Source organism: Atheta coriaria, unplaced genomic scaffold, assembly GCF_025399875.1.
Source record: "Atheta coriaria isolate IRGN ID8LTWV9N9 unplaced genomic scaffold, Caltech_Dcor_3.1 hic_scaffold_7_pilon, whole genome shotgun sequence".
Taxonomy (NCBI): Eukaryota; Metazoa; Arthropoda; class Insecta; order Coleoptera; family Staphylinidae; genus Dalotia; species Dalotia coriaria.
In genome coordinates, this window is record NW_027045449.1 from 3191166 (window position 1) to 3217485 (window position 26320).

General features: G+C 36.4%; 10 protein-coding genes and 2 long non-coding RNA genes across 13 annotated transcripts; 9 read left to right on the forward strand and 3 right to left on the reverse strand.

The window, feature by feature from the left end:
• Positions 1 to 84: 84 nt before the first annotated feature.
• Positions 85 to 2609, reverse strand: gbb (glass bottom boat). Its single transcript, XM_065307668.1, has 6 exons — positions 2145 to 2609; positions 1572 to 1758; positions 1357 to 1511; positions 883 to 1062; positions 742 to 818; positions 85 to 625 (listed from the first exon to the last, which is right to left on the reverse strand). The coding sequence occupies exons 1-6, from the start codon at positions 2509 to 2511 to the stop codon at positions 365 to 367; spliced, it is 1227 nt and encodes a 408-aa protein (XP_065163740.1). The 5' UTR covers positions 2512 to 2609; the 3' UTR covers positions 85 to 364.
• LOC135795877 (uncharacterized) lies at positions 1748 to 2423 on the forward strand. Its single transcript, XR_010549172.1, has 2 exons — positions 1748 to 1924; positions 1985 to 2423. It is a non-coding gene; the product is annotated as an uncharacterized lncRNA (long non-coding RNA).
• A 563-nt stretch (positions 2610 to 3172) lies between the features above and the next one.
• On the reverse strand, positions 3173 to 4134 carry c12.1 (spliceosome-associated protein CWC15). The gene is made up of 2 exons (XM_065307672.1): positions 3873 to 4134; positions 3173 to 3812 (listed from the first exon to the last, which is right to left on the reverse strand). Exons 1-2 carry the CDS (start codon positions 4001 to 4003, stop codon positions 3263 to 3265), a joined length of 681 nt encoding a protein of 226 aa, XP_065163744.1. The 5' UTR covers positions 4004 to 4134; the 3' UTR covers positions 3173 to 3262.
• A 277-nt stretch (positions 4135 to 4411) lies between these two features.
• On the forward strand, positions 4412 to 9999 carry LOC135795870 (uncharacterized). Its single transcript, XM_065307667.1, has 9 exons — positions 4412 to 4638; positions 5018 to 5275; positions 5652 to 5856; positions 5924 to 6148; positions 6227 to 6584; positions 6644 to 8183; positions 8246 to 8525; positions 8589 to 8991; positions 9054 to 9999. The coding sequence occupies exons 2-9, from the start codon at positions 5148 to 5150 to the stop codon at positions 9680 to 9682; spliced, it is 3768 nt and encodes a 1255-aa protein (XP_065163739.1). The 5' UTR covers positions 4412 to 4638; positions 5018 to 5147; the 3' UTR covers positions 9683 to 9999.
• Positions 10000 to 10074: 75 nt separating this feature from the next.
• On the forward strand, positions 10075 to 11903 carry Pdxk (pyridoxal kinase). Its single transcript, XM_065307669.1, has 4 exons — positions 10075 to 10236; positions 10339 to 10530; positions 10580 to 10829; positions 10894 to 11903. The coding sequence occupies exons 1-4, from the start codon at positions 10207 to 10209 to the stop codon at positions 11448 to 11450; spliced, it is 1029 nt and encodes a 342-aa protein (XP_065163741.1). The 5' UTR covers positions 10075 to 10206; the 3' UTR covers positions 11451 to 11903.
• Positions 11896 to 13213, forward strand: LOC135795873 (dnaJ homolog subfamily B member 13-like). The gene is made up of 3 exons (XM_065307670.1): positions 11896 to 12030; positions 12094 to 12300; positions 12368 to 13213. Exons 1-3 carry the CDS (start codon positions 11963 to 11965, stop codon positions 13119 to 13121), a joined length of 1029 nt encoding a protein of 342 aa, XP_065163742.1. The 5' UTR covers positions 11896 to 11962; the 3' UTR covers positions 13122 to 13213.
• A 242-nt stretch (positions 13214 to 13455) lies between these two features.
• LOC135795874 (protein FAM76A) lies at positions 13456 to 16171 on the forward strand. Its single transcript, XM_065307671.1, has 5 exons — positions 13456 to 13670; positions 14221 to 14499; positions 14673 to 14803; positions 14895 to 15129; positions 15332 to 16171. The coding sequence occupies exons 1-5, from the start codon at positions 13587 to 13589 to the stop codon at positions 15560 to 15562; spliced, it is 960 nt and encodes a 319-aa protein (XP_065163743.1). The 5' UTR covers positions 13456 to 13586; the 3' UTR covers positions 15563 to 16171.
• A 534-nt stretch (positions 16172 to 16705) lies between these two features.
• Positions 16706 to 17803, forward strand: sicily (NADH dehydrogenase (ubiquinone) complex I, assembly factor 6 homolog sicily). The gene is made up of 3 exons (XM_065307059.1): positions 16706 to 16840; positions 16933 to 17400; positions 17449 to 17803. Exons 1-3 carry the CDS (start codon positions 16737 to 16739, stop codon positions 17795 to 17797), a joined length of 921 nt encoding a protein of 306 aa, XP_065163131.1. The 5' UTR covers positions 16706 to 16736; the 3' UTR covers positions 17798 to 17803.
• A 9-nt stretch (positions 17804 to 17812) lies between these two features.
• On the forward strand, positions 17813 to 19209 carry LOC135795381 (uncharacterized). The gene is made up of 5 exons (XM_065307058.1): positions 17813 to 18247; positions 18315 to 18421; positions 18483 to 18728; positions 18802 to 18909; positions 18980 to 19209. The coding sequence occupies exons 1-5, from the start codon at positions 17904 to 17906 to the stop codon at positions 19138 to 19140; spliced, it is 966 nt and encodes a 321-aa protein (XP_065163130.1). The 5' UTR covers positions 17813 to 17903; the 3' UTR covers positions 19141 to 19209.
• Positions 19210 to 20076: 867 nt separating this feature from the next.
• On the forward strand, positions 20077 to 21424 carry LOC135796128 (kielin/chordin-like protein). Its single transcript, XM_065308035.1, has 5 exons — positions 20077 to 20442; positions 20504 to 20610; positions 20676 to 20918; positions 21027 to 21134; positions 21203 to 21424. The coding sequence occupies exons 1-5, from the start codon at positions 20144 to 20146 to the stop codon at positions 21376 to 21378; spliced, it is 933 nt and encodes a 310-aa protein (XP_065164107.1). The 5' UTR covers positions 20077 to 20143; the 3' UTR covers positions 21379 to 21424.
• On the reverse strand, positions 21417 to 22543 carry LOC135796129 (chordin-like protein 1). Of its 2 annotated transcripts, none has more exons than XM_065308039.1 (5): positions 22245 to 22543; positions 22078 to 22190; positions 21766 to 22014; positions 21658 to 21708; positions 21417 to 21594 (listed from the first exon to the last, which is right to left on the reverse strand). In XM_065308039.1, the coding sequence occupies exons 1-5, from the start codon at positions 22541 to 22543 to the stop codon at positions 21449 to 21451; spliced, it is 858 nt and encodes a 285-aa protein (XP_065164111.1). In that variant the 3' UTR covers positions 21417 to 21448. The 2 variants fall into 2 exon arrangements, with proteins under 2 accessions (XP_065164111.1, XP_065164110.1); XM_065308038.1 differs by having other exon boundaries at positions 21766 to 22017.
• On the forward strand, positions 22467 to 26034 carry LOC135796130 (uncharacterized). Its single transcript, XR_010549249.1, has 4 exons — positions 22467 to 22603; positions 22697 to 22874; positions 22945 to 23120; positions 23184 to 26034. It is a non-coding gene; the product is annotated as an uncharacterized lncRNA (long non-coding RNA).
• The last annotated feature ends 286 nt before the right edge of the window (positions 26035 to 26320 follow it).

Sequence of the window (26320 nt, forward strand, 5' to 3'; positions counted from 1 at the left end):
ATGAACAATGATAAGCATACAAATCGTTTTTGTAAACATTACTTTACACTACTACGTTTTGGTTTAAATATAAACTAGTGTACGTGACGTTTTGAATTTGTTTATAAGTTAGTGTATACTCGGTTGCCTACATTTATATATTCATAAGTTGCTCATGATTTTCCAGCAGCAACCGACATAAAATGTTAAAACTACTGAACTTAAATTACTATGTACAAATTCACGAAAAAAACTATTTGTTACATGTCTCGAGTATAAAATATTAAGATACAAAGGTACGAAAGTATCGACAAGTTCAAAATGCAGTCGAATTGATATGATTCATCACTTTTTGTCGCATTTCTTAAAAGCGCATGTTTATCATTTATAAACACCCACAACTTTTCACCACCATTCTCTGGTACTTCTTGAGTGTGACATTGGCATCGTTTAAATAATAAAGCACCGAAATAGGAGTTAATCTTGTAGGCGCACAGCATGGTTTTGGGAATTTCAGTGGATTCACAAGATGGGCCAGTGTCTGCACGATGGCATGATTTGTGGCATTCATGTGGCTGTTCAGTGGGAAATTGCACTCACCAGCACAATAATATGCTTCATAACCAGGTGGTGCAATAATCCAATCCTAAACATTAGAATAAAAATAAAAGTAAGTAAGGTATATGTGGTTGTCTACTTTTAGGCGCGTGTTTCTTTTTGAATATGCGTGTTTTAATATTTAAAGATGAATTTTGTACTTACATGCCACTTTAAATCTTTAAAACTAATGTAAAGATTTTGGATACGACAACTCCTCCAATCTGGTTGGATAGATGCGTCTAGGCAAATAAAATTAAACGTTTTATTATCAAATTATTCGTTAGAAATCAACTGACAACTTACCATGTTTATAACTTTGCATCAATTGTGGATATTCTGATTTTCGAACTCTTCTTGTGTCCCTAGCAACACGAACAGTACCTCCTTGGTGGTTATTCTTAAGAAAAGCCACCATAAACGGTTGTGTTTCGTCTTCGCTTTTCACCGTCACCAAACCAATGTCCTCAGGGCGAATTTCATGCGCTAATAATAACAAAAAAGACAAACAATAAAGTAATTCTAAAGGAATGTAAGTTTTGTAGATATGTCATTATTTTACAGTAAAAGAGGGTCGTTTCAACGTCTTTGCTGGTTAGTTACGGTGGCGCTAGGCAGCAATTTACTCGGAAACGCATCGCATACCTAGGATAGTGAGTGCGCCATTCATTCTTAAATGCTCGAGGAAGTGACGAAGCAAACAAATGAAGAATTCAAAAGAGAAACAAGGAAAGCGTGGCGGGAGTGAAGGGCAAAGTGCATTAAGTTGTTTTAACCTACCTGCCCGATTGACCGGGTGCACCGACAGGTAGATGCCTTTATTCGAGTCGGGGAACGCCACCCAAGTGGTTAAGCACTTTGTGAGGTTCAATTCCAACCAGCCAGTGAAGCCCGCCGTTGTGTTGATTGATGTTATGTATTCTAATTCCCGTTCACTATTCATAAATTTAAAAAAAATAGTATTAAGCGTATATATGATTAAAAATAAATATTACCCATCATCTGTATTAATTAATTCGTATGCAGTGACGGTAAACTTCGCATTAGCTTTTTTATTCGTGTAATTTTGATTTTGGAAGATTCGTAGCTCCGCCCCGACGATGTCATCACCAATAGGGACGTCTGTTACATTAAACCATAACCTTTTTCCACGTTCATGACGTACACCGGGAACATGGTGGCCTAAAAATGTAATAAAATCAATTTATAATTTACTTAACCATTTATGTTTAGTTTACAACAAAATGTGTAATTTAGGCAACCAATAATACACATAACCTTAATCTTAAAAGTCTGCAACTTTAAAATCATGAATTTTTATTTAAAAAACTGGTTTCTGAGCGATTACGTGAGAGTTTGTAATATTTTGCAAGTAACAGTTTAAGTTGTTTAAAACATTGTGTTCCAGGATAAACAAAACTTCGCGTTTGAATATAAACAAATGACGAAAACGAAACGCAATAAGTATTTTTAACCGCAGCAAATGCAACAATGTCAAAGAGTCACATATTAATCAAATCCAAAAACTACTTTAATGAAATAATGACATTACGCAGAAGTTTACTTACTGATGCTATCGAAAGTCATAATGATATCGCTCTCGTCGATGGCGTTGCGCTCTTCTCCGCTAATATCAAGATCAGCAGAACGCTCTTCGCGACCATTTTCTTTCTCCAGCAAGCTGCGATAGACGTCCAGGAGGAATTTAGGCGCTGATTTGGTGAGCTGCTTTTCGCTCATACGCCGCGGCCGGCTCGGCAGCCCGAGCAAATGCAGAATCTCCAGCTCCACTTCACGCTTCTCCTGCATGGTCAAGACATGCTCGAGCATAGTCTGATCGCGTCCGTTATCAATGTAGAATCCAGCTGGGATGCTGCACTCGACTATTACTGCCAGTGCCTGCAGGCAGGATGTGAGTAGGAAGAGTTTTAACATTTTCGCGCACGTTGTGATCGCCTCTCGGGCGAGTTGCGGAATGTTTGAAAGTGCGACGCGCACTCAGCAAGGCACAAACGGCGACTGATAGAGGAAAGTGGGAAGCAGAGAGAAGAGTGGCTGAGCTGCTCATGCTCAGCTTGTTGACTTTACTTGCGCTCTGCAACAACTATACTAAGTGGTATCTTAACTTATTTCAAAGTTCAATAACTTAAAATTGGCAAATTAATGTTTAAAATCAAAAACAATTAAATATGCAATAGATTTATAGCAATGCTGGTTGCCTAGTTTATAAGTAAGTTATTTTAAGCCATTTATGACGATGGTTTTCGTTCGGCATCACTCGGTATAGCGAAAAACTATGCCCGCTTGATTAAACTGACCAATATGAACACCATAGAAAACGTTGCCTTGAAGAAGCAGGTTTTGTCGAGTGACCCCTTCCATTTCACCATGCTTACCACGTCTTGTTTTATAAACAAAATAAGTATTTCAGTTTCGACGCAACTTTACAATAGGCAACCAACATTACACAATCTACAACTTTAATGTTAGTATCGTGCATATTTTTATATGAACATATAACAAACATTCACATTAATACAAGTTAGTGCCAGATTACACATCCCCACAAGTTTAAAACACGTTAAAAAGATACAAATTCAAATAAACTTATTTAATTACAGTTTGTCAAAATTATAATTACTGTTTATAATATTAAAATTATTCTAAATTATTACCTAATGACACTCTACTTAACATATTTCTCCATAAACTTCTTATGAAACTCTGAGCGTAATGAATCGTTAATAAAAGTACCCTTTTTATCGGGTTCAGATCGAGCGCAATTCTTAAATACAACATCGTCGTCCCAGCGGCGTTTGACTTTGAGATCATTTTTCCCCGCTCCGGCTGAATAATGTGTCAAGAGGGGATTTCCGCTCAAAATATTCTCCATTCGGATGCGTTCTTCCTCCTGCCTGCGTTCGATTTCTTTCTTTGCTTGGTCCATAGCGCGTTCTTTTTTAATTTTGTTCAATTCCGCGAGTAGTGCTTCGGTGTCATCGTCGCTGTCGCTATCAGACGTATCGCCCTCGTCGACTGGATCATCTGCATCGAGGCTAGCAGCAGGCAATTGATCGATTTTCAGGCGTTTACTTGCACTACTGCTACTACCACTGCTGGTGTGATCAGCGGAAGTTTTTGCGTTGCGCCAATTGCGTGGATCTCGTTCGCGATCTTCTAATTCTTTACGGAAGTCGCGTGACCGGGTTTCATCAACTGTGCCTTGACCATGTTCCCTGGAAATTGTGCGCAGGGAGAATATAAACTAGATGCTGAAATTTTATAGGTGTATTTACCTGTATTTTAGTTTTGTATGTCCAGGCAAATCTCTGCTGGAATATTGTCTTGAAATGGCACTGAGATCTTTTTCATTGCGACCAGAGCCACCCCTAGCTGGATCAAACGTCGGGCGTGCAGCCGTAGTCATTTTCGATTATTAATTATTGCTTTGAATTAATTATTTTTATGATAAAATGCAAAATGAATCAGTTTTTGTGTTTTCTCACACGTTCCTCCAAACTAACAACTGTACTTTGACATTTATGACACATTTATGACATTTAGAAAGTTTACCCTTGGACCAAGTAAACAGTTTTGAACTGCGCATGCGCAGGACTATTTCTCTTATATTAAATTTGGTTTTGCTTGCAAATTTATCATTTATTTCATTAATATTTATTTTATAATAATTATAAGTTATTTAAAATACGTTCAAATAGTGTTTTAATGTTCAATTTATACATTTATTTTGAATTTGAGCGCGGAAGCTAATCTGTCAAACATGAGCTTTAATGCTGACATTTCTTTATTCAAATGTCATTCGTTAACCGTTTGTTTTTTCGGCGCATCCGGCGTCGAGATTCACGTCTTGATTCGCAATAATCAGAGAGATAAATAAATAATAATAGGTGTGATAGTGCCCGATTAGTTCACTGCGTGCCTTGGCAGTGCAACATATTGACGTTGTGCGCGAAACGTAACTTGAAGACGATTACCAGCTAAAGTGATTTCGAAACGTTGTTTTGGTTACATACACAGTGTTTGAAGAGACTTTGTAAATAGGTACGTAAAATATATTGTTTTGGACCCGACAAGTGCTACAGTTTATATAATTGTTAAGTATTTATGTAAATGAGAGTAAAATTCATTCTGGTGCGTTTATTTTCATTGCATTATCAACAATTTTGTTCATGAAAAGTCTTGTGGTATCATTGTGTGTACAAAATTCGCAACGTTAACGACGGTTTATGTTTGACAGCTGCTGGAAAATAACCGGTTTCACTATCGTCGGGTTTTATTCGCATCAAATCGCCTGGTTTTAATACCTCTCGATTGTTTAGGGATTACTTGATTATTTCTCGTTATTTCTGTATGATTATATGATTTTCAATCTGCTTCGTAATCGAAATGGATGTATTTAATGCAACCACCGGTATTGCAGATAAACCGGTAGGTTTTTGACATCCTAGCCTAGCTGCTGCCGATCCTTCCGCTCAGACTCGAGCCGTCACTGGAAGTTCTTTCGCTCTGGATTTGTGCATCGAGGCGACGGTAAAGGCGACGCGATTGCGATGGATTTCGCGATGAGCAAGGAGAATATCCAGCCGCTGAGGGGCGGCCGGAATGCTGCACAGCTCGAGGTCGGGTTGCAGGCGCAGCACAATCCGCAGTATCAGGAGCAATTGATGCTACAAAAACAGTGAGTAACACACATTCAGCCACTAATGGGAAAATTGCAAATTACGTTTGCAAAAAAAATGGTTATTGCGAGATTATTCAAATTTCAACAAAATTACCAAAAACAAAATAATTGACCGTGCATTTTTATTTTTTATATAAAATAATAATAGAAAATCATAGAAATAAACATGAAAATTTAAAAATTATAAAAATAATTAAAAATTGTTTTGTATTTTACTTACTTAAGTAAGAAATCTTCCCGAGGGGCTGTAAAATGATGTAACTTATTGTTTTTTGTTTAATTACACTGTCAGCAATGATTTTTTTTAACTTTAAACATTAAAATTTAATTTCACTGCAACTGCAGACCTGTTACACGCGAATATTATCCACAGGCAATTTGAAAACGCAATTAGAAACTATAACGGAGACGATCCACTCGACAACTACTATCAATACATTTACTGGGTCGAGCAAAGCTTCCCCAAACACGGACACGAAGGAAACTTTATTAGTTTACTAGAGGACTGCCTAGGTCGCTTTGAGAATGATCCAAACTATCAAAATGACTTAAGATTATGTAAACTATGGATTAAATATGTAAGTAAATAAATCACTAGCTACACTAACGAATTAAACCAAATATTAATTAAATTATTATTGTTAGATTGATCTGCAAGCGAATTTCACCGAGTTATACCAATTATTGTACGCGAAACGCATCTGCGTCGGTTGTGCTGACATGTACAAAGCCTGGGCGTACTACTACGAAGCTTCAGGTGATTTCAAACGTGCCGATCAGGTCTACAAGCTGGGCAAAGCTGAACTTGCGCAACCATTCCAAGAACTCGAGGCGGCTTATCATAATTTTGTCTATAGTGCCGGATTTCGAGTATGTTAAACATTTTAAAACATTTTTATCTTGTTTTTCTAAGACTTACATTTTTTATGTTATAATTGTATTGTACAGATGTTAAACGATGGCGCTGCTGATACACGACGCTTGGCCGAGCAGAGACAAGCACTCACCAGCCTACAAACATTCAAATCCGGACAAGTTGGCAGTGTACGAGTGCCATCTTCTACTGCAGGTCCCGGTATTCTCCCAATGAATCAAGCTGGTTTCAACAATGAGAACCGCTCGCATGTGGGTCCCGTCAACGTGCACGAAGACTTCCAAGATATTCTCTTTGGTGGAGGCGCTGCACCAGTAAGCATTCTTGAGACATTGAAACGCGAGGCGCCGAAGGAGAATGTCATGGAGGCCGGCGTATGGACGGGCGCTGTGAAGAAGACTCATACTGTACATAAAACATCCAGCATTCCAAGTAATTATTATTGATTAACTATTAATCTATAACAATTGTTTTAATTTATAATATTTCAGTTCATATTGACTCAATGGAACCACCGCATGAACGCGGAATTCAATTACCTGCATCATTCGTCGCGCACACTCGCGAAGATTTCTCCCAGTGGAAGGTGCCGCTCTGCGTGCCGGATCCGGAAAACCCCAATCAAATCCCAATGTATTGCAAAGCGCAATGCTACGCTGATCCAAACAAAGAGTATAGTATTGAAGAAGTACGCGCACGGCGATACATGCGCAAAACTAAACATCAGCTGAGTTTGGATGCATCTGCTAATATGGAGACGGACATCATGCAGCGCTCGAATGCATCTATGGAATGCGCTGATACTTCGATGAATGCACAACAGCAGCAAATGAACAATTTCACGCACCCGCAACAAATGCAATCGCCACATCCACACGTAAGCCTTCCCCAGCAACAACAGGCAATTGCAAGCTCAGCACCGCCGGTGTATGCCCCACCGCCGAAACACATGCACCCGCAATACAGCCAACAATATAATCCACATGTACGTAGTCCTATGCATCTGCCAAGTAATATGTATAATCATGCACCACCGCTACAACAACAGCAGCTTCCGATGCAAGTACCCCCACATATGCATCATTCCATGTCCCAACCACCGCAGGTTACACAAAATCAGCACTACACTGTACCTAGTAGTCCTGTAGTTCATCACAGCCCGAGTTATCGTGTATCACCGATGCATTCTCCTCCACGTCATCCTAGTCCCTATAGACATGTTATGCCCTATGAGCAACACTCGATTGGTGGACATCCATCTATGGGTCCTGGCCCAGGTCCACAAATACAACACCAGCATCCTTCTATATCGCAACATCAGCACTCTATGAATCATTCACAGCATTTGTATCCGGCTATGATGCAGCCGATGCAATCGCCTAATCACTCTTATCCACAAATGCACAACTTGCCGCCGATTGAGAATTCTGCGTACAACGAGCCAAAGACCTATACTAATCTTGCGTTGCAATCACCGCTGACGCAAACTTATCAGAATCATAGCGCAATGCGTACGATCGCTGACACGCAGCAGATGCATAAGTCACTCTCGGAGGATTCGGCTATCTCGCACGGTGTTGATATGTTTAACTTGTGGAGTAACAGCGATACGTCGTCACCAGTCGTGCCAATCCGGCCGCAGCAGCCACTTGCGCATTTTTCGGCTTATGCTGACTCGCCGACAACGAGCAGTTGGTTCCAGCCGCAGATAGAACCCAAGGGTAATGCGATGAAGACGCCGATAAAGATTCTGAATGATGATGAACTGGCGGAGACTGGGTCACGAGGTGGATTGGATCATGCTGCTGCTGCGCAGCCCACTGATGGGGCCAAGAGGGTTTTCGAAGAGGATGATGTGGATCTAGCTGCTAATACGGAGGTGTTTAATCTCAATGCTATGCATGTGAGCACGCCGCAGAACAAGATGAATAATGAGAATGCTCCGCCACCACCCATGGATCATCTCAAATCAACAAAGAAGAAATTGTTTGAGCATCAGATGTCTGATATTATGGAGGAGGCTAGCAATTTGTAAGATTTTTATAACTTTTTTAAAGTTTTGTTTGAAAAAAAAAATCATTTGTTTGTTTCAGTCAATCTTCTGGTAGTGCTGGAAGTAGTAGCGCTCTTGGAAGCGGTGGTAGACGGTCTGTTTTCGGGGTATCCAGACCAGGGACAATGGAACCCATTAGTGAGCAAAGCAATTATCATTTCAATTTATCACAAAATATGAAAGCGAACGCAGAATTGCGATTGAAATTAGGCATGGATTGCGATTCTGCGCCTGAGTCGCCAATTCAGCAGCCATTGCTGACGTCTTACGAAAATTACGAAGTTTATCCAGCAGAAGAACATTATGAACCTGAAGTTGTGGTAAAACTTCAAAATTTAATCGTAAACAACACAAAAATTTTAAATTTTTGAATTTTTTTATAGGAATACGATGATGAACCTCAACAACACGTACCATATCCAGTATTAAACATTCAACCGACAGATCCATTCACAAATAAAGTGCTAGAAGGCTTTCTAGCGCATGTGAATTTCCCTGGTCGGCATCGCCGTAGCCTAGTGCGCATAAACGGCGTACCGAAGTTGGCAGTAAAGAAAGATCCTTGCCACGTGGGCAAAGATCGTTACTTAGTTGATAAACTACTCGGGAAAGGATCGTATGGTAATGTGTACAAAGCAGTGCAATGCGCCACCGGCGCTGTCGTCGCCCTAAAGATACAAAAACCCGCAAACAAGTGGGAATTCTACATCTGTAAGGAGATTCAGGCGAGATTAGCTGATCATCCATTGCGGGATTGTTTTATGAACGTTCATATTGGTTATTTTAGTAAGTTATGCATAATTTTAATAAAATTCAGAGAGTTTTAATGGTTTTTCTTTGTATTTTAGGTGATTTAGCTTCGGTTTTGGTTTCTGACGTGCACAATACCTCCCTGTTGAATTTAATCAACATGATTAAGGTGAACCTGAGCAATGCCCCGAAACACCACCTGTCTATCCACCTTACCAGTGAGATGATGAAGATAGTGCAGGCGTTGCATCAGGTGCGCATCATTCACGCCGATATAAAACCGGATAATTTCCTCGTGATGGTGACGAATGATGTGGTGCGACTACAGCTGATCGACTTTGGCTGCAGTATTGATATGTCGTTGATGCCGGAAGGCACGACGTTCACGCGCAAAGTGAAGACGGTGAGCTTCCAGTGCTGCGAGATGAAGGACGACCGCCCGTGGAATTATCATACGGATTTGTTCTGCATTGCTGCCACGTCGCACGTGCTGTTGTTTGAGAGTTACATTGAGATGAAGAAGGCGGACGGCCGTTGGTCCATCACGAAGAAGATTCCGCGCTACTATCGTGATGACCTGTGGAGCACGTTTTTCAGCAGCATGCTCAATATGCAAGAGGGACTCGCTGATCTTGATTATCTTATCTCGTTCTTTGCTGATGCGCTCGATCCGAAGGAGCTGCGCTCGGCGACGACTTACATTATCAATTCGTTTAAGAATCGCTAGACTATTAACTATTAACGTTGTTTTATATTAATTTTTAAACGGTTTATGCTCGACACGTAAGAGTTGATCGACTTAGCATTGGTTGCCTACACGAATTCAAACAAAATTACGATAAAAAATAATGTTTAACGCAGAAGACGTAATTGATTTAATTGATTTATTTTCAGTTATTGGCAAGAGGTAATTCTTGCTGAATTTGTTATATGAATTAACGTATGTTTGGTTGCCTACGGGGTGGGAAGAAAATAATTAATTTCTAATTAATTTTGGCAACAAATACCTATAAAGATGATTAAATTATTGAAATGACCATATAACGAATCACATACTTTGTTTTCAAATTTTTTCCCTGCTCAAATCTCTCAATTTAAAACAGAAAAAGTTGACATTGGCAGATACATAACCTATGTCCACTTTGCTTAAAATTCTAGTGTCTAATAATGAGTATTAACAAACAAGTAGTCTTAATTACTCAAGACTACATTGTAAAGTGAAATCATGTGCATGGTGTCACATCCATAACGATGGCCTTGAACGCTTATCTACTCGCTTATGTATGTTTACGCATTTAATCTACGTTTATCGCCGCATTACGCGCACTAACAACCACTGCAATCATACTCACAACTGCTTTCTTGTACATTTGTGTTCCGTAGTCACTTTCGTCGAGATCATTCCGCTTTGCGAGCCAATTATTTCGCCCTCATCAACATTGTCGTCATTATAACCGGGACTACGACGTTACAAATTCTGCAAACATGAGTGCTGAACAACCGCGCGTTCTTTCGATTCAAAGTCATGTTGTTTCTGGATATGTTGGCAACAAAAGTGCAACTTTTCCATTACAAGTAAGTTATTATAACTATTTTAACCTACAGATTATAATTGATTTAATAGTTGTTAGGGTTTGAAGTTGATGCCATCAACTCTGTGCAGTTTTGTAATCACACTGGATATGCAAAGGGCATTAAAGGCCAAGTATTATCTGATGTCGATTTGGGTGATTTGGTTGAGGGACTACATCTAAATAACTTAGATGATGGCTATACACATTTACTGACAGGATATATTGGATCACCACTGTTTCTTCAGAGGGTTGCAGCTGTAGTTAAACATTTGAAAACAATAAATCCAGGACTTATTTATGGTATAATACAAAACCCTTTGAAAAAAACGAATTTTAAACTAAAAAATTATTGTTTTTTTAATAGTTTGTGATCCGGTAATGGGCGACAATGGACAAATGTACGTCCCTAAAGAATTACTACCTTTATATCAAAATACAATCATACCTCTAGCTGACATAATCACGCCAAATCAATTTGAAGTGGAACAACTCACCGGCTGTAAAATTAATAGCGTCGCAGATGCATGGAACGCTATCGATATTCTACACGGTAAAGGATGTAAAACTGTTGTATTATCTTCAAGTGACTTAGGAAATGATGGAAATCTTCTGGCGTTGGCAAGCAGTTCAACTGGAGACAAACGACGCATAACTCTTGAAATACCAAAGTTTTCCGGGTCTTTCACTGGCTCTGGTGATTTATTCGCGGCTTTATTCCTAGCATGGATGCACAAATCAAATAATATCGAAACAGCTCTAGAGAAAACCATCGCTACACTGCAAGCAGTGTTACAAAGAACATTAACTCACGCCAAAAAAGTAGGTGTAACACCAAGAAGTCTTGAATTGAAGTTGATTCAGAGCAAAGGCGACATTGAGAATCCATTAGTGGAAGTCAAAGTCGCCAGAAATAATAACTAATAAAGTTTTGTTGCTAGTTAATTATTTGTTATGTTATAAATTAGAATGTAATATGAGCTATGATGTGAATCATTGTCTTCCAATGCGTGTTTAATGTAATCAGCATATGAAACATGTGACCAGAAAGTGTAAACTATAAATATTGATGTAACAATGTATAGAACCAAGTTTTGAATGTGTACACTGTACAGTATTTGATATGTTATATCAAGTAGTAGAATTTCTATGCTAGTCATGGATAAAGGTATCAGAATAAACTGTAATCAAAAATTATAACTGCAAAACAAGATTATGGCGACTATTACTAATTTATAAGTATTGTTATTGTGGTTTAGGTGATAAAGCCGTTGTTATAGCAACAAAATATTGTGTCGTACTTGTATTGCTTTATTGTCAACGTAATTTTTGTTATTTTACGAATTGTTTTTAAATAACAAGATTTATCATTTGTTATTTGCGTTTCTATTGAATATATATTTGACTTTTATTAGTCATCCATTGATTTTAACAAAATGGGGATTGATTACTACGGAGTCTTGCAAATCAAGCGCAATTCTTCTGATTTAGATATAAAAAAGGCGTAGGTTTTCAATTATTTGATTATTATGTAATTCTACTATTAATATTATTGTTAATATTGCAGTTATAGAAATTTAGCCTTGGGTTTCAACAAAGTGAAATCTGGAGCTATCTTTTCACTTATCGCCGAGGCGTATGAAGTTCTTGTAAATCCGAAAACACGAGCGATTTTTGACCAATATGGTGAAGAAGGATTAAAACGAGGTGTTCCTGGACCTAATGAATTCCTACACGCCTATAGATTTCATGGAGATCCTATGAAAACATACAGGTATCTATCTTTTGCAAAATTTGTAAATTAAAGTCGCCATTTTGTTTTAAATTCATTTTTCCAACAGTGATTTCTTTGGAACCACATCACCCTTTGCTGATTTACTCGATTATTATCAAAACCCTCGTGAAATCTACGATTTACCCTTAGAAGGACGTGGTTTTCGTGTAAAGCAACCCGCGATTTACCACAACCTTTATCTGACCCTCCACGAAATATTTTTCGGTGGTGTAAAGAAGATGAAAATCCAACGATTGGAATACACGTCACCCGATCAAAGCAAAACAAAAGTTCGTGAGAAAATTCTCTCGATTCCTATAAAACCTGGAATTCCTGCTGGAACGGAAATAGTTATGCCTGAGGAAGGAGATCAGAACCCAACGCAACTTTCAGCGGACGTTATTTTTGTGGTGCATGATCGTCCACATGAACATTTTATGCGTGAAACTAATGATTTAGTCACGCAGGCACAGATTTCACTGCAAGAATCACTTCTTGGTACTATGATTACTGTCTGTACGATTGATCACCGTACTATTCGTGTGCCTATCACTGATATTGTTCACCCAGGATACGAGAAAGTTGTACCTGGTGAAGGAATGCCTATTGTGGATGAACCAGGGGAGAGAGGCGATTTGATTATACGTTTTAACGTGCAATTTCCACCGTATTTGCCGAAATCTAGCAAAGCTATGCTCGAGAAAGCGTTTTATTTGGCGAAAGTTGCTGGTGGACGTGATCAACACGAATTGATCAATAAGATGATCCTGGCTGATAAAATTATGAGGGTTTGTCCGGATGAACAACTGCCACCATTTTAAAGTGTTTTATGATCAAAGAATCCTCAAGAAATATAATAAATTTTGTTTTTCAAGTTTTTATCTTGAACAATAAAAATTAGTATTAAAACTTATTGCTAGGTGGCTAAAATAATTTGGTAAAATAATAATTATTCTGATTAAGTGCGCACGGAGAAGTATTGTTATCTTAATTGAATTTTCAGTCTGTTTATGATCAATATTGTTGCTGACCACGTCATGATAAACTGTTATCATTTGATCTAAAAGTCTTCCACCAATCAAATTGGAGATTTTAAACTGTGTAGTGCCAAAATCCCCCACTGGACGACAGCACGCGCCACTCAGCTTCTTGACAGGTAGCCATTTATCGTGATATTTCTGAAACAGCCAGTTGTGTGCGAGTTGAAAAGTTCAATATTTTCGAGAATTTACGACTGTTTGCGAGATTCGCGAACTGTATCGTAGTCGCTAATTGTGCGAATCGTCATGAGTGCTCTGTTGTTTGCGTGCTCGCGCTGTTTCTCCAGACATCCGTTCGAAGAGCTTTCGCCCGGCCAGCAGTTGTGCAAGGTACGTATGCTCTTATGGATTTCCATACTGTCGCAATTCTTAGGTTAAGAGTGGCGGTCTTGTGGTGCATTTACACAATGTGCCAATATGCCAAATTATAGAAATCAGCTGAAATTTATTATTGATTGATCTGGTTAAAATTGAGGTAACAATAGAAACACGCTACGTGAGAAACAAGTAATATTGTGACGTCGAGATGAGGAACTGTATGCAACCAAGCATGCAAGATGTATAAATTAATTCTTTTTTAACTTGAAAAACATGAATTAGAAGAGAGCAGAGGTTTTTAAAACTTATAATTTGACATCATATAGCGCTATTTCATGTATTATATTGAAACAGACGTTCATAATTTAATTTGGCAAAAGTTTATCATATGTCCTGCAGCTTTTCAGTTTCTTTCAGACATTATTACACTCAAAAACACTTTCATAACATACATACCTACACAAACAGTTTCGTTTATTGGCATAAGCCCAAATATCAAAACTACGTAATTGGCGCGTTGAAATTCATAAATATTGTTATGTTTTGTAAATACTTTTGTTAGGAATGTCGCGGTGCGTTCCCAGTGGTGAAGTGCACATACTGCCGGTCGGAGTTCCAGCAAACCACAAAGGGCAGCACCAGCACGATCTGCAAGAAATGCGAACAGAACGTAAAGGCGTACGGCAAGCCAACGGCATGCGAGTACTGCAATATCATCGCTGCATTCATCGGCAACAAGTGTCAGCGATGCACCAATTCCGAGATCAAGTATGGCCCACCCGTCAATTGCGAGCAGTGCAAACAGAAGTGCGCATTTGATCGGCACGATGACGACAAAAAGGTAAAAACAAAACCAAGTTAATACTATGAGTCATGATTTATTATAGTATTGTTTAATTCACTGATAAAGGTAATCAATTTAGTGTTTAGTGTGTTACAAGGTCAAATATGACTATAACTAAATTAATTTAAAGTTTTCTTGGTGTTTATACAATTTGCAATCAATATTTCCAGGTGGATGGTAAATTAATGTGTTGGCTGTGTACTTTATCCTACAAACGAGCTCTGGCGAAGACCAAACAGTCAGATGCGGACCGAAGACACATGAAAATGTCCCAAATTCGAAATAAACACAAAGACGGAAAGTAAGTCGCTTTTAAATGTTAGTTTTGTTTGAAATTTGAGTAATTTTACAGGACTAATGATTTTTGCTATGTTATTCCTCCCTAAACTTAGATTACGATCACATAACAAACGTCCGCAGCGCGTGGACGTGACAAAAATGCCGCCGCCGGATGATAACGGCCCGGCGAACAAAATCGCTCGCAACGGCCCCGGCCTCACTCGCGCCGACCTCGACCCCAACAGTTCCGATCACATGGTGGCGATGACCCAGCTCAAGGAGCAGATCGCCAGCCTCCAGAAACAACTAACTATGAAGGATGCGCAGATGCTCACCAAGGATAAACATGTAAGCACGTTTTTACACACTCTTGTGTTTTGATTTAAAAAAGTTGATCGTAAGCAGAATCCTGTCTTAACCAAGCTTCCTATGAGAACAAAAACGACGCATTCTTGTGTGTGTCGTTTGTGTATGATTTTATAAATCTTGTCTCTTTTCTTCCACCTGTTTGTTTGACACAATGCTATCATCTATTTTAATTAATTTATAGATAACTGAATTAAAAGCAAAACATTTTACAACCGAGAATGAGTTGCGCACAAAAATGAAGAACATTCAGAAAGAGTACGATACTAAGGTAGACGCGTATAACGTGCGCATACAGGGCTTGATGAAAGAAGTCGCTAGTCTGTCAAAGAGCACCAAGCGGGACCGCTTGTCCGCCGCCAAGGAAAGCTCGAATAATAGCGGAAGCGGAACGGACAGCCCCAACGCGTCCTAGGGATGCGATTTGTAATAAAATAAAAACACACACAAACCCAACACGCATGGTTTATTCTAGAACATTAAGCGAAACAATTATTTGTTATTTAGAGGAATATTGAATTAATAAGTGATGCTTGAGTTGGATATGGCCAAAAAAATGAAAACGCACTCTTGTATTTGTACATTCTGCGAGAATATCCAACAGTCCAAAATTAGTTATCACCTACTTTAATTAAGTTATGCATAATTTTTAACTTGTGTGTTGTGTAGATGGTTGATTAACTACTTTTCTTTCCGAACGGTACTGTTTCACCGTTCGAGCTGTAAACGTGCTCAATTCTAATGGTTATTTTATCATGTAATTATTGCAAATAGGATTGTTTGTTGGCCTAACATAAGATAAACAAACGAAACGGAAAATATGTTTTCTTCATACATATGCGCAACAAACTGTATTTTTTTGACGATTTAGTTTTCATTCACTTAACACTTACATGATGGTTGAAGAATTGTGAACGTTCGAACTGAAATATTTATTTTTGGCTGCCGCCGATTACAATTATGCTTCTATGTTTACCTAAATGATATTTTTATAAATAAAATGCCACGGATGTGGTCGGATGAACCCATGTTATTACTTCAGTGACTTTATGTGAATGGCGTATTTATTAACAGGTCAATAAAGATTGAATTCATCAAGAGTTGTTGTGTGTTTTGCTTCTTGCTTCATTTTTTTATTGGTCAATCAAGTCAAATATTGAGTGTATGATAGCATTGTGTGTTCCCATTTCTTTTGTTGTAGTTTATTATGTGTTTATGTATTTGTTGTGTTATTTCTATTGGTTAATTATTTGTTATTTTATTGTTACAGAATGAATTGATTCCTTGGCCAGGTTGAACTGCACTAATTGGATTGTATTGATTTATGAACATTTCAATCAAGATTGATGATCATTAACAGCTTCAATAACTTCAAGAATTCAGGATTATTGGAGTGGAAATTGAGTTGAACACAACAAAAGTGTTAATAAGATGAATGAAAAATTAAATTAAAGATATTTATATACAATTTATTGTGTTTTATTGCCTATTGTAATGTTTATTGTTTTATTTCTTGTAATTATTTTTAAAAGAATGAACTTTTTTGAGGTTAGTTCAGTGTAACCCAAGAAAATCAAATAATTCCGGCGATGAATTGTCTTCGAACGATTTTTGTCGATTTTCGAAGCAAATCACATGTGATACGTTATAAATCTACGCAAACAAGTACTGACTACTGTCTGGAATCACTAAAGTAAGAGATCAAATGCCCAATTTGTATTTATTCATAAAATAAGTTGCATAATTTCGATATTCATATAAAATATTTCATTTCTTTGTGTGTAGAAAGTATGATTATGAAAATTTCGTCTGCACATTACTCCTCAAAGATGCCCAGAGTAGAACAGCTGCTATTGCAATTCGAGGATTCAACATTGAGGTAGCAAGAGTGGCTGAACAAGTCTCACAACCAAATATTGGATTAATGAGGTTGAAGTTCTGGGAGGAAACAGTTGATAAATGTTTCACTGGTGATTTGAATAAGATCCCAAAACATCCAGTGGCAGAAGAATTATTTAGAGTTTTAAGTACAACTAAACTGACTAAGAGATATTTAAAGAATTTGATTGCATGCAGAGTGGAGAACATTAACAAAACACACTTTCTTGACTTGGATGCTCTAGAAAAATATGCAGATCAATCTGTTTCTAATGTTTATTACTTGTTATTAGAAGGAAGTGGTGTGAGAAACGTGCATGCTGATCATGCAGCTTCACATTTAGGAAAAGCTCAAGGAATATTACAACAATTAAGGTACAATTATAACCAAATAATTAAAAACAAACTAATTTTGTGTTTTAGGAGTATTCCAGTTGCAAGAAGTATTAATTTCCTAGCAATTCCACAAGATATTCTCATAAAACATAAACTAAGTCATGAAGAAGTTCTTCGCGGGAAAGAAAGCGAGAAATTAAACGAATGCGCGTTTGAAGTTGCGAGTCGAGCGCATATACATCTAGTCAAAGCACGAAACCTAATGAAAAGCGTTCCTGAAGAATCACGAAAAGTTCTCTTACCCGCCGCATTAGTAGAGAATTATTTAAACCGTCTACAAAATGTGCATCATAATGTGTTTCACAAGAGTCTGCAACAAAGAGCATGGATGTGGCTTCCTAAATTGTATATTAATTCAATAAAAAACGTTTATTAATTGTTACACTTGTTGACTTTTCATTTCATTGATAATATCATATTTAATCTTGTATTGCGTTTGCTATTGTACCATTGTATCTTTTGTTAATATTAACTTTTCTTGTATGAAAACGAGTATAAATACTTTCTGCAGTCAGGAGATGAAAAAAATAAATGGCATCATGAAGTTTCCCGTACTTCATGTGTCTTTTGTTTTAAGCTGTGTTTTACTTGTCGTTTGGTGCAAATGTCGGGAACCAATCAACTTGTACGATGATTTTAAATGTAAACCAATCTGGAAATCAGGAGATAACCAACATAAACGTTGTCCGAAGGCTTTTGACTGTACGCACATACGCCAAAACAATAAGTGCTTCTTTAATGGACAGTATTATAAAGTTGGACAGAATATTAACGAAACGACTAATAATCTTCCGTCATGTATAACCGAATGTACCTGCAACAGAAAGTATGACATATTTAATTCAAATTTATAAATGTGTCGACGGCCATTTTGTTAACATTTATGATTTTAGCTATGAATGGGATTGTCGAGTCTATACTTGCCCATGGGATCCTCCACCAGATGGTTGTTACAATACTTATGACTTGAGAGGATGCTGTTCAACTGGTTTCCATTGTCGTAAGTTATATCTATGATAATCCTCGTCGTATTGTGATATTTAATATTTTCGTCTTATTAGCTAATCAAAACACATTAAGATGCCGCGCAAATGATATTCTATTCTCTTACGGTCAAACTTTTGAGTCTCCAAGTGTGAATTGTGCGGTGTGTGAATGTCAGCCAGGATACACTGGGAAACCAAATGATCCACACTGCAAGAAACGAATCTGTGACGCGGAATTATATCTAAATGCTGAAATTCAAGCTTTCTGTGCACCGTCTTATCAATGGAAAGGCGATTGTTGTCCAGGAGACTACTTATGTCGTAAGTTTAATTAAACACAATCTAAATAATAACTTTAAATTTCAAATAATTTTAAATAAATGTTAACTTTTAGCATCGAAGGAGGATGAATGGGATGATGATGACCGCAGCATTGCTGTGTCTGAAGACTCAGATGTAGATGGATGGTGGTGTGATTCTTCATCATCAAATGACAATTTAGGTAAAAGTATAGCGATGAAGTAGCAATTTAAAATGTAATAATGTTTAACCGGTTTTGTTATATTTCTTAGCCTATGCCTGCCGTTATGGTGATAATTATTACCGGATTGGAGCAGAGTTCAAGCGCAAAGAAGAGTTCGACGAAGACCACGACTTGTATACACGTTGCGAGTGTGTAATTCCGCCATATTTTACTTGTATCAGGGACCGAGTACCTCCAGATGATGACTAATAGTGAAATTCTATTCCTTTTGCATAGAAACTGATATGAAATGAATAAATAAAAACTTAATCATAATAATTCTTAATGTATCTTTGATTTTGTCTTTGTTTATGAAAAACATGATACTCAACAAAAATTCACGTATAAATAAATAAAATATAAAATTAAAGCGATAAAGAATATGATCTTCTTATTGCTTCGGAAGAAGAGGTAATTGTATTTGAACGTTTTTGTCCTCAAGTGAGTAAAATTTAGAATCTGTGCTAAAATTTGGAGTTTTAAAGAGTATTTACGCCGGATTTAAGCTTCTTTGCTATATCTAAAGTGAAGTTGTACTTTTGGAATCAAAAAACGTGGTCGAATTAATAATCACTCATTATAATAAAATAATATAAAATATTACTATTACTTTACTATATTTATGCATTTTATGGATTGATCTTTTTGATCAATATGCAAATAGGTGGCGAACATGTCGCAGTTTTGTTACAAATCTTTGTAAGTTTTATGGAGTAATCTTCTATTTCTAAAATCAATGTTTTACATGTTTTTAAATGTATTTACATAAATATTCCATGCTTATTTATGTACATCATTTATTAATTCCTCATATATCCCGCCAATTTGTGTAATTACAATTATTTTCCAATAATGTTGAACTTATATGATAAATTATTCATATTTGTGTTTTTCACAATCCAAATAAATTACTCTAAAGTAACACACACAATATTATATGAGCATTAAGATAAATTAACAAACAAAACAAACATTAAAACAAAAGAATGCACATTTGCCACACCTCCACCTACGCATTACGCAAACGTAATGTGATGATTGGCACGATTGAGTAATTAATGCATTATCACACGTTGAAAATCAATGTACCTCGGAAATTCGTTAAATATTTACTTATCATCAACTCATGGATTTATGCACGGCATTTATAAATGCAAACTATAAAAGTATATATACCAACAAATCCAAACGCATCATCATTCCCATTGTAATCATGCGCTTGAGGAAAGTTTTATTCGTTTGTGCCATACTGTGCGCGCAGATCTCTTGGATTGAAAGCGTATTCAGACCGAAACCAAAATGTAACCAACCAATAAACATCTACGACAACTTGAAATGCAAACCAAAGTTTGGAAAACAAGAGAAAATCTGTCCAGAATGCTATGATTGCTCCCAAATTGATCCGAAAATTAATAAATGTTATTATCAGGGTAAATATTACAAAATTGGTGAGCAAATTGACGACAACGCAAATTTACCAAGTTGTTATGTTGGGTGCTACTGCAATGATGAGTAAGATATTAAGTTTGATACATTTAGAGACCAATCATATTAATTTTGTTCAAATTTTTAGTTTAACATTTACGTGCGCCGTTACGGATTGCGCATATCCGAGCATTCCTGATGGTTGCTACTTTACCAACGAGGTGAATCAATGTTGTCCATCAGGATTAAACTGTCGTAAGTAGGATTGTCGTAAGTATAGTTTCGACATAACCAAAACTCTGGATTTTTTCTACTTTAAGCTGATAATAACACGTTAATTTGTAACGTTGGTTACGATGTGTACGAAGGACAAACCTTTCAAAACCCTAAAGATGAATGCAGTAATTGTAAGTGTGCACGAGGAGTCACAGGCGACCCAGGAGACCCACATTGCAAAAAAACTGCCTGTGATGTTGAAATTACTCAAAGCAATTATATTCTGGGTTACTGTGCTGCTGTTTATGCTCAACTCACAGATTGTTGTCCATATGACTACATGTGCCGTAAGTAAATCTATGATTTGTTGGCTTTGCCTCCGCCCCGAATAACAGAACAACAATTTAATTAATATTAAATTATTTGTTTAATTTTATGATTATTTTCATCTTTAGCAAGAGACGATGATGTCTTCTATTCTTGTTATGACTCTTCATCCAGCTCTGATTCTGATTCCGTACCAGATTCGCAAGGTCCAAGGGTAACTTGCGACGATCACAATGGTAATTGAAAAGCTCTCAAAATTTATTAATTAATTTATTAATTAACTAACTTTTATTAATTTTTTCAGCTTGTAAACAATGTCGTTATGGAAAATCATGCTATCCACTTGGCACGAAGTTTTCACGTTATGTATACGACCCTGATTCACCTACTGATGATTGGTACCAGTTTACTGAATGCGAATGCAACATTCCTCCATATTTCACATGCACCAGAACTTTTGAGCGGCCTAGTACTGAATAAATATCACTTGAAATGAATAAATAATAAAAGGAGAAGGATTTGATAATTATTGGTTTGTATTTTAAGGTGTCTAGGAATAGTATGTGCGATAACACGTCATAAGTGGTGGAATTTTGCACAAACATTCCGTGATAGTGATGTGTCCATATTGGTCTTCAGAGTGGACCAACTTAATACCAGTCGGCACTTTTACAGTTCCATACACACAATAAGTATCTGCAATATTAAGTTAAAGTTATCTCAAAACTTAAATTGGCATTGAAAACAATGAATATTTACCATTTACATTAATAGCTTTATGCTCAAATGCCGATATATCATTTGGACTAGCTAAAATATCACAAAAATCAGTTATTATAAATTTGGTTATGTTTTAGAAGTACTTACGACATCTAACATCCACTGGGCAACAATCAGTTGGTTCAAGATACACTGGCGCACAGTTATTCAATAGATCAGCAATTTTAAATAATTCCATTCGACAAGGCACCGAACGACACACATTATGGCCGTAATTAGTATCAAAATTCTTGGTACAGACACACAGTTTGCAATTGTCCAATGGCGATGGAAACAATTCACCTTCGACATACACAGTGTCGTTTACGTCACATGTGGAGAGATTCTTCAAATCGGCTACTAATTAAATGCCAAAGTAATAATAATTAACACAGAATAAATTAAAAATATGCAACTTACAACAACGAAAAGTTTGTGGGCAGCATTCATTGAACACATACGAAAGAAAACAACGATTAACATCCGGTAAATGTAAATACGGACATTCTTGTTTTGTGCATTCAAAATTTAACCTACAAAATAAATATTTGGTTATGTTTTATTTTGTTTTAAATTTTTTAGTTTACCGTTCAGTGCATCTGCACACACCAACTTCACAAACACTTGGAATTGTGATCTTATCACCAATGTCATACCACTTGCCATCAAAATAGCACATTCTATCACGATTTGCAATACGTTTCTCGCTTATCAAATGACTACAATCGTATTGTTTCGGGCACAAATTCACAATATTCACACCGAAGATTGGTTTGCAATGTAAATCCTCGTAGATCTTCACTGGTGCTTCACACTTACTTTGTACTAAGTCTATGTTGTACAGTAGAACGTTAACAATCAAGTAAACTGCTAACAACGCAAACATTTTTTAGCATTTCGTGTTTAATTTCGAGTGTTGTATAGATCGTTACATTGCGCACAAAATGTGAGTTGAGAAGATGTGAGATGTGCGCGGAGAACGCGTATTGTTGATATGGTGATGATTGTTTGTTGACGTGTTGAAAATGTTTGTTTCAAGATAAGGACACAATCATGTGTGCACGCAGGTACATAGGTAATTGTGATCCCAATCAGAAGTTTAATGTGGAAATAACAGCATTGGTTCTGCTATTATTCGAAAGGATTGCGGGGATTATCAGGAGCAAAAACAAATTTACACAATCCGACAATATACAATAATAATATTATCCATAAACGTAATGTGCAATTATTATTTATTTAAACTTGGAGGTTCGACGTACACGTTTTAGTTATTTTTATCTTTAGTGGAAATCTGCGGTTGATTAAAACATTTCAAACAAAGGCTAGTTTCATTTCCGTCAACCAGAGCAATTTGTTATATCGGAGAATGAACAATGCGGTAGACGTGGAAAATTGGACATCCTTTGTCGACGACTCAGACTGATAACCTGGAAAGAACAATGAGAGGAATTTAGAAAGATGTGAGTGCTCATTTTTTCTTATGTTATCTCTCAAATTTCCATTTTAACCGTTTTATCTAATAGAGAATGGTCCGTAGATTACGACGCTGCGATCAGATGCTATTTATTTCTTTTAATTTACGAGATATTCGTGATTGAAAAAAATGGTCAAAAATTGAAAAATGTCACTTTTTCGCAGTTTTAGTTGCGTTTTTTGACCTTTTCCTGTAGGAAATATAATTATTTTATATTTTTATCTGATAGAGAATTTTCCAATTTTTCATAATCAACAATTCGTTGGTAGCTCTCGTTTTTAGTTTAAGAGATATTAATTATCAAAAATCGTCGAAAAAAAGTATCAAGCACCCCCCCTTGGCAATTTTTTCTTAAGGGGGTATTCTGCTCTAGGGGTTTCAAAAAATCGATTTTTTTTTTCTTAAATATTTTGAAAGTTTAACTATTCAAGAATACGTGTACAAGAGGATTTTTCAAAATTTAAATTATTTTTCGAGATATAGCCGTTTTGGTGACGCGGCATCCATACTGGTTCGCATTGACGCGAAACTTTAAACGTGTTTTTCTCGAAACTGTATTTTTCGAGCCCACGATTTCTCAACTTCTACTGAACCGATTTACTTGAAATTTTTACAGAGTCTTCTTTATGGACTTTTCTTTAAAATGAACTACGCTTATCCCCAAATTCCGATTTTAAATATTCCAAAAAAAAATCTAGAATATCAAAAAATAAGGGTAAAAAAATCACTATTTTTTCAAACAGTCGCCATTTTGTGAAAAACTTTTTTTTTCACTTGTCCGTAGTTCATATGATTGCGACATTATTCTAGATTAATAATTAATTATTCTAGATTAATTCAGATCACTTGGAGGGCTAAAATCATGGGTACGGTCACGTGCCAATTTTTTGGGACCTCCCACTTTATCACCTGCTGGAATTTAAAATTTTGAACTTTTTTCAGTTTTTATTTTTTTTTGTATTCTCAAAACATTAATAAATAAGTGTTAAAAAAATGGATAGTAAAAATATTAATTAATTTTTTTTACGGCCTTTCAAAAATCACATGAAATTCATGCCTCTAGAGTAGAATACCCCCTTAAGAATGAAAATTTCATCTCTCAGATTTCCCTTTTAACTAACCTATCTTATAGAGAATAGTCCATAGGTTAAGACGCTGCGACCAGATCCTTATTATCTCTTTTAGTTTACGATATATTCACGATTGAATAAAACGGGCAAAAATTGAAAAATGTCACTTTTTAGCACTTTTAGTCGCATTTTTTGACCTTTTACTGTTGGAAATATAATTATTTTATATTTTTACTGATAAAGAATTTTCCAATATTTAACTTCGTTGGATCCTAGCGCTTTTAGTTTAGAAGGTATTCACTATCACAACGATTCTAAAGAAGTTTTCACTTCAATAATAAATGAATTCGGCATTTAAAAATACACCACAAGGTTAAAGTTGACTTTGACCATAAAATTAAATGCAAATTTGATTATATTTATTCCGGTCAACAGATAAATAAAGTCGTGGAATTATATAATATTATTGCGAACATAAATCTTAATCCTGACGGGATCAGATTCGTGCCGTAAAATTGCAAATCTGCGTTGATCTTGAAACTTGACCTGGTGACGAATCTACACAATAACCACAACCAAATACAAACAGCTTTCCATTTATGCAATGTTTATATTGTTTGTGTTGTACGCTTTTGTATGGCCCTTGGCCTTTTTATGTAAATTAAAAATGTGTCATTCAATGTCACACTAGTTAAATTCTTCTATTTATTTAGTTTTGTTTTTATTTATCGAAATCTTCTATTAAGTGTGAAATAGAAGATTATTTCTGATAAACTGTAATCAAATCTACAATTTAAAATAGCGCATTGTGTATTGGCTGTGGTGATACACTGCAAATGAAACAAGCAGCAATTAAAATATTAAATTCGGTTGACTGGCTCCACCGACGCCATAATTTGAACCGGTCGTAACCAGTGGCGGATTATGCTTCAGTGGGGCCCTAGGCGCAAATCAAGTTTGGGGCCCCTAAATCCGAAAATTTTCAAAAACGGTTATTAGCCCAGTAAAATTAATAGTTTTAGCGTACGGGCGCCGCAAAGTCTACTTCAACATTCGTTTGTGCCAAAAACTCATTTCCACACCACCTTAAGATAGAGTACGTGGCGCGTTTTTTTTTTTTATCGTGGTATCCCCAGTTGGCCTAATCCACACGCACTATTCCAAAATTTAATGGATTATCTTCCGATTCGCCCTTCGCGATGGACCAGGTGTTGTGCGTTAATTGTTTTCAGGACCGATCGAAATATCACAGGTAAAATTTTCTGCCATACTATCCGCGATGGGATTATCGTTTTCAATGCTATCTTGGTTCTCGAGTTCATCGTACGTGTGCTCAAAAACGGTAATCGTATTTAAATACATATTACAAATTTACTTTTCTTGCCTTCTCTTGGGCAAAGATTTCAATAATTTTGTCGTACTCTAGTTTTTTAAAAATATCATTTTCTATGAACATTAATGCGAAGTCATTTAAGTGCTCTTGTGAAAGACTATTGCGCAGATAGTTTTTGACTCGTTTTAAAACTGAAAATGTCCTTTCTCCACTTGCATTAGAAACGGGCAAGGTCAAAAAAATTTGCAGTATTGTGTGTATATTTAGAAAAGTTGATTTTAGACCATTACTTAATGTTGCATACATTTCATATGGATCTCTAATATTTTCTTCTTGTATGTATTTTAGAAAATGAGTTAACTCATCAGTGAAATATTCTGGCTCAATATCTTTTTCATAGTTAGACAATAATCGCTGTACACATCACGCTGTTACGCTGTTAATACATCACATACAATATAAAAAATGTTGACAATAAAAAAATTTCTTGACGAAAATGCTGTATCATTTTTGTTCGTTTCATCATATGGATATTTGCGTTTTCTTTGTCTCATCTCTTTATAAGAATGATGAGCTGTTAGAGATTTAGCCTCCTCTTCAACAGTTTCAAAATTATTTCTGACCTCTGTTATAAATTCGTTTAATGATTTTAATAAACTAACACTATTAAGAATATTTGTCTTTGGTTCCTGTAAGTATTTGCTGGTAATTTCGATTCTCTGTAGGAGTTTGTTCCAGAAAATTGTTAACAGTGCCGTCTCAAATTGATTGAACTCTTTTGAT